The sequence below is a fragment of the Hipposideros armiger genome, unplaced genomic scaffold (genome assembly GCF_001890085.2).
Source record: "Hipposideros armiger isolate ML-2016 unplaced genomic scaffold, ASM189008v1 scaffold_730, whole genome shotgun sequence".
In the NCBI taxonomy this organism is placed as follows: Eukaryota; Metazoa; Chordata; class Mammalia; order Chiroptera; family Hipposideridae; genus Hipposideros; species Hipposideros armiger.
In genome coordinates this window covers 960,556-969,710 of record NW_017732080.1, presented here as the reverse complement: position 1 = coordinate 969,710, position 9,155 = coordinate 960,556, and the positions used below count along the sequence as shown (strand labels likewise).

General features: G+C 34.2%; 1 protein-coding gene across 1 annotated transcript in view; it reads right to left on the bottom strand.

Annotated features, from left to right (window-relative positions):
• Positions 1–367: 367 nt before the first annotated feature.
• The window catches only part of ANTXR2 (ANTXR cell adhesion molecule 2), a 98,258-nt gene continuing 89,470 nt past the window's right edge, over positions 368–9,155 (bottom strand). Inside the window, exon 14 of the mRNA XM_019627428.1 lies at positions 368–472. Within this exon, the coding sequence (XP_019482973.1) occupies positions 368–472 (105 nt within the window). The remainder of the gene's footprint in view (positions 473–9,155) is intronic.

Sequence of the window (9,155 nt, the reverse complement as noted above, 5' to 3'; positions counted from 1 at the left end):
AATGCAAAATGAATGTCTGATATTTGATGTGCCTTGCCCCTCCTTCAGATAGCTGGGGGTGGGGGGGAGTTACAGTTTCTCTAGGAAGTTCAGTCAAATTACACAAAATATGGACAATTACCTTAATTGGTGTGTACCACTTTGTCTGGAGAGGCTGGTATGTGGGTTTGGGTCGAGGTGGCCTAGGCCTGACGGGTTCCTCTCCTTCTTCAGGAATTGTCACCACAGCATTTTTGGCTTTCTCTAGCCTTGCACCTTCCTCAGTAGATCCTTTATCACCCCAACGAACCTTGAAAACAAAGAGGAAACACTCATATCAGGCATGCAGTGTCCTAGAAAAACAAGCTCTTACTGAGCCAATAGTCCTTCAGTTCACCACTACAAAGATGAGTTCGTACGCTAACTCTACATTTTTCCTCTTCTGAGGCTTATTAGGTTTCTCACCACTTCTTATGTATTTAATATTAACATACTAGAAACAAAAGACCCTTAAATTAAAGGGTCAATTAAAATTTGAAGCAACTCTTTCTCCATTATTTCAAATAAGGAATTAATTTGTGAAAGCATGGCAGAGTGTAACTCTGTTCTCTGATTAGGTAGGTTCCCCTTCCAGCTAAACACATACCCACATATACTGATGGCACTGCGGGAAACAGATGACAATACTTATAATTAGCATTTATTATGTGTGGATCTGCATTTAATCCACACAAAAATACAATGAGATGCTGTATTTTTTTCCTTCCAGATGAGGAAACTGAGACAGAGAGAGGAAGTGACATGCCCAAAGCCGTAAAGCTAGTAAGTGGCAAGGCAGGGATTTCAATACAAGTGGTCTAAGTGGGTTAAAAGTTTCAAATAGGTTTGAATTTGATAAATGTATTTTACACAAAGGAGTTCATTGTTCCTTCTGAACTTTTCATCAAGTATGATGACGATATAACATATGATTTAAACATTTAGCCTTTGGAAGTAAAATAATTATGTCTGATTTTTCCTTACTTTTGTAAAGCTTGACTTTGTAAAGTAACTTTTGGTCTTTAGTTCCTGAGCTCATCTGCATATGTTTACTTGACATATGAATTTTTCATTGAGGAAAACAAATCTGAAAAAGAACCCTCTACTTTGAAAAGAAAAATTCAGGGACACCAGGGAATTCCGTTCTCTGAAAATTCTGGACATTGAAAAACCACACGGTCAAATGATTATTTTCTTTATTTTTCAATGAACAAGAATTAAGGGCTAAATCTGAGCCAAACTTTTTTATGTGTGGGCATGTGAACAGGACATGGCTCCTGGAGGAAAGCTTTGTTCAATGAGGGGCAGTGGAGAAGTTCAAAAACCAATGACATTATCAAAGATGACAAAGGTAACATAAGTGAAGCTCTAAAAAAAAACAAAACAAAACAGGAAGGCCTGTCCAGGGCACACTATAACTCTCCAGAATTAAGTGATTTCTACAACGGAAAAATGATTAAATACTTTCCAAAGCATTTTAATGACCTGAGTTAGTAGGTAGGAATGAATACAGATGATTACAGTTCATAGAAAGAACTATTCACAGCTTTTTTATCAGGCTTACTTAGATGTTTTTACCTTTTTTTAACTACAATTTTAGAATAGGCTTTCAATTTCAAGTGGACCCTATTGAGTCGTTAAAATGTATCTGTATCTTTCAGTGTGATCAGTGGTACTAGAATGTTCTTTATGAGGTTGTTAAAGTTGTTTTAAACACCATTAAACCTTTAGAGCTAGATAGTTGGCTCTCTATCCAGAGAAATGACCTTCTCTCTCAAGTCAGTGTCTTCACTTCGATCAACGAAAACTTATACAATCTTTAGAAATAGCTAAATTGAACTACATAACTCTAAAACCAGGATACATATCCTTACAGTTGTAAAGTCTCAATTTTAAGGGGGAAAAGAAATGAAAGAAGATACACAGTTAACATGAATATCCTACCTCAGGGAAGACAGAATAGAAATATGAGAAGACACATTTTAGATCTATTCAGAAATTATAGATTTTAACACATATAGCTACCTAGCCTAGCTTTCACAGTTCATATCACAGAGGTAATGGTAACCATATTTTTCCTCCAACTTTCACTGGCACCATTTTCAGATAAAGAACACAAAGCTACTTAAACTTGAGTTCTGACCCAATGTGGCATTTCTAGGGACTCAACTATCTATCAAAGGACTGTACTTATGAAATATAGTTGCTGAGTTCTAAAGGAAATTCATTTAATCCATTAGTGTTAGTTTATGAATGAGCTGTTTCATTATTATCACCATCACCACAAACAACACAACCAACAATTCTCTTACTCAATCTCAAAGACTAACACTAGGTGATACTTTATAGAGTTTTCCTAAAACTCTTAAAAGCAATTAAATATATATATACATATGTATAAATTTTAATATTTTAGTTTGATCCCATTGACAGAGTCCAAAAGGAGAGAAAAATAACAAGAATAGATTGTTAAAGGAGCCTTAACAGAGCTCACATATCTGGTTTTTTTACAACTATAAAAAAAAATAATAATAAGTGCAAGCTTGATAGTAAATTTTTTCAACTCTACTTAGTTTTCATGATAAACATATGAAATTCCATAATTTCCATGGCATATTTGAATGACTAGGACCTTATATCATAAAGGAGCAATTTCAGAATCGAGAAAAGAAACAAAAAGAGTTTCACGCTGAATTGGCAGAAACATACATTTGAAGTCATTAGGTATTGTGGATCAATTGTGCTAACAGCTGTTATTAACATCAGCTCAGTTCCAGTTTTCTGCAAATTTCCATTACCATAGTGTTTAAATATTTAATTTAAAAGAGGAGTAAGAAAAAATGTCTAGGTAAAATCCCTATACTGGCTTAAAATAACATTAGCTGTGAAGATTCGTTCTGTAATTCGAATGTGCTCATAATTTCTATACTTCCTTTTACTTCCCACAGTTGAACGTATTTTTTTAAAGGGAAATACTTTCTAGGTTTGAATAGGCATAATTTTAAAACAGACCATGTATTCTATTTTTCCTCTCCAAGTTCAAGTAAGATTATGTTTGAGAAAGTTTAATTATGCTTAATTCTCACTTTAATTTTTGTTGTGCATTTTTATGTATTGTGTTTCCCCTTTGTATTTCCCACATTTACTTTTGCATTTTTTTCATTCTCATTCTATTTCCAGCTTACGAATGGAATACTCCATAAAATATAGCCAGAATTATGTAAAGCTAAAATAGAATTCAATTTATTAAAAGTAAGTAAGTCTTTTTCATAAATTTTCCTCACTGAACAGGATGGGCAATACAATTTCACATATTAAGAGTCAATGCTTAAAACTTGAAATGTGAATTATTCAAGAATGTGCATGAGCCCTTGGCTTTCGTAAGCATGAGCCAATACTGTACCCTTCCACTCAGGAACGATTCAGCTCATGCCTGTGCTTTTCTTTTCTTTAGAAAGATAGTTCAATCTTTGGAACACTGTAATATTGAACTAACAAAAATCTGGCATAATCCCTAGAGTTTTCAGCAAAAACCTACTTTATTCATTTAAAATATACTAATACAGGGGCCGGCCGAGTGGCGTGATGGTTAAGAACTGGCTTGGGACGCCAGAGGGCCCTGGTTCGGATCCCACATATGAGGGCCAGTGACACTGCCCTCCACAGCTAAGATGCTGAACAACAGCTCAATCTGGAGCTGGGCTGCCGTGAGTCGCCGGCGACGGCATAGGCTGCAGCCCCTGTGGCAGTGGGTTGCCATGGGCTACTGTATGTAGCCAGCAGCCAGCGTGAGCGGCCAGCAGCCACAGTGAGCGGCCATCCAGAAGCCAATGACTGATCTGCCTCGCCCGGGAAGAGCGCAATGATGGTGCCAATGTGGGCCAGTGAAGCAATGTCCTCCACAACTAGACTGAAGAACAAAACAACATCAACTTGTCTGTTCCCCTTCCCCCAATTCCCCAACACTGTTCCCATCTCCCCAATACCCCAATAAAAATCTTTAAAAAAAATAAATGAAAAATAAAATATACTAATACATCACACACCCATATATCTTGTTGTCATGTGGTATTTTACATGTGTGAATTTCAAAATGGAATTAAATGTATTATTCTGAATATAATTAGTGCATGGTCAGTGTCAAATAGGTTAGGAAAAAACCGAGAAATGTATAGCACAAATTGAAAATCACTCCATCCAGAGGAAACTATTCTAACATTTTGTGGTATATCCTATCAAATCTTTTTTTCCCCTTGCATACATCTTTTTGGAATGAGTCTAAATAAACTAAAATAAGTTGTGACAGATCATATTTAGATGTCCATATGTAACACTTTTATTTACAAGTGTATTTTTTTATATACATAAGAACATCTAATCCACTCTTTCCCACCCCACCAAACCTAGAATGACACAACAAAGGCAAGCTGAAAGAAAATGGCTTTCCTTCTGTTTCAAACAACAAGAGCTAGCCCAGCCATGTTCTCTGTACTACTTGATAGTCCCAATTATGCACATGCAAACACATATGCAATATCTTCTCCAAAAGATAAACTTAATAGCTCCCAGCACTTGCCTTTTCTATGGCTTATCATCAATGGGGTACTTGTCTCAGAGGGTATTTCAGCAATACAGTGGCAAGCTCTCAGGGAAAATGTGAATTATTTTAAGACTCATATGCGTAAGAAAGTGAGAATCACTATCAGATGACTTGAATAACCATTTTGGAAATGACAACCATGTTAAGTAGGCCTGGGCTTCTTTTGAAAACATTGAAATTTATTGTGAAAAGGGAAAACTCTCCTTGGGACTCTGAATTTTATTGAAATGTATTAAAAAAGAGAAAATTGCAACAGTTGTAAGGTTGTTAATTAGCTAATTGATTTTTTTCTGGCAGTAATGGGACAAAGCAGATATGACAGTAGGAGACCCATGCAATGACTGCATGACAGAAAAAAAACAAAAACTCCTTATCGAGAAGTAAAATGAAAAGATAACTAATAAAGAGAAAATGCCAAGACCTGTGTTTAATAATAAAGTCAATATATCAATCAGAAAATTCCTTCAATTGCTTGTTGAGGGAAGATGCTGACCTATTGGGTTGTTGGAAAAGTCATGACATATTTTTACTATGTTTTTCATTGCAAAAATGCATCATGACTTTTCCGACAACCCAATATCTAAATTGTTGTTAAGGGTTCAGTGCTGGCAATGATTGCTTCTTATTAATTAATTAATCACTTTGAAAAATATTTTTGTAATAGCAAGAAGACCTCATTTGATTTTTTTAAGATACAATATTAAAGTCCAATTTACTACATAATTTGAGCAGGTCAAAAAATTCAATACATCCTATAAATCATATTTAATATTAATTATAATCAGTCATAAGTGGTAACTAAAAGCTGTATTTAAAAAGCCTTAAATGTGCTTCCTCTACATTTGTAATGAGATCATATCCATACTATTGAATATTTTAACATTTTCTCCCCAAATAGTACATAACTATTGGATCTTTTCAAAGATGAGCATTGTTACAATTTTTAAGTGGTTGGCTTCTTCAAAGTTGATGTTCTCTGCAGTAATTTTTTCCAAAGTAGTAAGAAAAATCCCAACTTTGTTTTGCCCTTTAGAATTCAAACATATTATCAATGAAATTCTTTGACTGATGAAGTCAGTTCTTCTTGAACAGTTTGAAACGGCTGTGATGGTTCCATAGGGGGAAAAAATATCCCCAAAAGACCCAGTGTTAAGGAAGAATGGATGTATTGTGATATTGAATTATAAAAAGCACAGTTTCCATGGCTTAATAGTTCTAGGAATACATATTCCAAATTAGCAGGTTCTATTTTTTTTTNTTGTCAATAACAATATTTATTGTGTTCATACAGATAAGAATCGAGCAATTGAAAGGCTTCATTCATTCAATAAAACCAAAAAGAAAATTACCATAGTTTATAAGAAACAATTTAACTGGTGTAAGGAATTAGCAAACCTAAAAGTGAAAGCATAGTGGAGATAAATGTGTTGAGAAGAAACAAAAAAGAATAAAGAAAGACAGATGAAAAAAAGGGAGGAAAAGAGGGAGGGAGGGAGGGAGGGAAGGAGGAAGGAAGGAAGGAAGGAAGGAAGGAAGGAAGGAAGGAAGGAAGGAAGGAAGGAAGGAAAGAAGGAAGGAAGGAAGGATGCAACTAAGACCATGCAACTAAAACAGGATGATAGCTTTCTGAAACATAAATATATAAAAAAAATTTGATCTCTTCAGTTATCCTAATAATGTACAGGATACTAATTCTGCTAAAATATTAGAATGATTTTTGTTATGTAATTCTATAATGTAATCTCCAAAAAAAAATACAGGTTATAGTTATGTATGTGTGTGGGATGGACAGGTTATTTTGGAATTAATTTTATCAAATAAAGAGGACCTGGCTGATGATGTAGAGTCGACAGAAACAGATATGCTTAATAATCTTTGTGAAACATGAAAAATGGGAGATGGGAAATAAGGGGGGAAGGCAAAGATTTCCCTTGTCTAAAAGGAAAAGCTATATGCTGATAATTAAAGACTTTATATCAAACCTCAGCTTCAAAAATAATAAATATTATAAAGGATCACTAGCAAAAATCGGAAGCAAAAGACCAACTCATGTCAAGCTTACCTGATTTCCATGATCAAGTAACTGCATCACTGGTTTGGTTGGACGGGCAATACATAAATATACATTATACTTAAATTCAGCAAATAATTTGACAACATTTATTAAATAGTCTTGTGGATAAAATGCTAATCTGAGATTGCACTGTTGGAGTTCCCAGCTTTATCATACTAATGTCAGTTAACTGTGGAGTGTCAAGCTGTGGGGAAAAGCTCTCATGGAATGCCACACTGAGGTTTTAACAGTGGCTTGAAATAAGTGACAACAATTTGTAGATGACAAAATGTTGGGAGCAGTAAATCAAAAATAGGTATTAAGAAGAAAGATTAAGTCAGACTGTGTCAAACACACATAAAACCATAATACATATTTGACAGAAAAATAAATCAATCAAATGAACCAATCACTGACTAAAGTTTACTACGCTTAAAGTGCTGCATTTAAGTAAAAACAAACAAAAAATCATAAATAGCATACAGAGGTGTAGACTGCAAAAACCTGGAGTTTCAGTTAATCACACATAGTAAAGGCCTACTATCTTTTATCTTAACCTTTGAAATGCAAAATCTTTGAAAACAATTTTTTGTGCTGTTTGTCACCAAAATTCATTCAGAAGCAAAACCTGACCTGAACTAACTTGAGCCTACTTATAGTCTATATTTATACACTTTTAAAAATTAATACTTTTCTAGCAAGCCATCTGGAGAATGTGATCAGGAGGTGCTACTTTATATAAATAGGTATAGGGGCTATATCAGATTCCTAAAAATCTAAAAAATTCTGAATTTTGAAACATTTGACCTCAAGAGTTAGAATAAAAGGCTTTAAGACTATATTAAACAAAAGTGTGACCAAATTACCAGAAATCAAAGGAAATCTTAATCAAATAATGGAAGCATTAGTTTTCAGTCATAGAAAAATAAATAATTTAACCTACTAAGACAACACGTGGAATATTCTAGCACTATAGTTTAGAAGAATGTTAAATTTATTTGGTATCTAACAACGTTCTTGGTACATGTTCGACACTAGATAAACATTTGTTGAACGAATGAAAGAATGAGTGCACTGCATCATTTAGAAACCAAACATGTATATCAATTTATCCAAACTCAAATGATGTTTTCTATCCCCAACCTATCATTCTGGCTTTAAGCGCCAACCTTCAGACTACCCAGTAATCCACAAATCACTATATTCTTGGCTGCAGCAGAGACTTTGCTCATGATGCTTCATCAGTGGAAATGCTCACTCTACCTAACTCCATCTGATAAAATCCTACCCATTTTCAAAGACATAAGGCCTATGTTTTCTAAGAAGCATTCCCAAATTCCTCTAGGAAGAGTTCATCTCTCTTCTATGTACTCAAGAGTACTTGATTCCTAACTATACTATGGCCTATTACATTCTGGAATAAATATTTTTGTATGTGTCTCATTTCCCAAATTTTAGGTTTTTTAATGGCAAAGGCTATAGCTTGTACCCATCCTTCAGTATTTCCTGATGCCGTTACTTGTGCATATTTATAATCCAAAGCTTATTGACTTAAATCAAAATTAGTAGGAATGATTAACGACTAAAAACTAAATTTTTATTCTGAGAGTTAAAAGAATATATAAAGTATTGGCAAGATTGCTGGAACCACTGTCTGTTTCTGCTGGCGAATACATCTTCAGTGTTAGCACAATACTCAACACTTAAAAAAGTGAAAATTATTGAACAGACGAACTAATGTCTAATGGGGGGAGAGAAAATTAAGATGCAATGAAACTAAGGTGTCATGAAAACTACTTTAAAACATAAAGTATGTTGAAGGGTAAGTGGAGTTGTTATATGTTTTTCCAGAAGCAGAACTCCAAATCACACATGCATTTAAACAGGGGCACAAATTTCATTAAATATAAGAACGTTCTATTAATTATAGTGGTCTGGTAATGAAAGAGTCTGCTTCATAACACACTTGGTCCTCTCCACCTGGGTCCTGGCAAAGGGTAAGTGAACTGCTGGGAATATTCTATAAATATTTTCTCAAATTGGATCCCAGAATCATATAACACTCGATACAACTTAGCTTGGCACTATAAAATAAATATTCATCTCACCAATTACTTCATCCTTAAAAAAATAGCCTATCAGACTTGAATGAACCTAAAGTCCTCTGAAGTTAAAGTGAATAGAGTTCATGGATTTGTTCCAACATAGAGACGATCTTGTTGACACACAATGAAAACATCCTGTGATTATCACTATCAGTGATGTCTCTGAACCAAACCTGCCCATTGTTAAATATTAAAAGGTTTTAAACAATTTTTCTTACATTGATACAATAGAAAATAGAGCTAATATCTTAAAAAAATATATAAAACTGGAGTAATTCTAGGCAAATTTCCAAAACCAAAAAAGCTTCAAATAGACTTCTTAGGTAGAGAAAATGCAAGTGTGTGTGTATTTATGGTTTTTATATGTGTGTATATATAC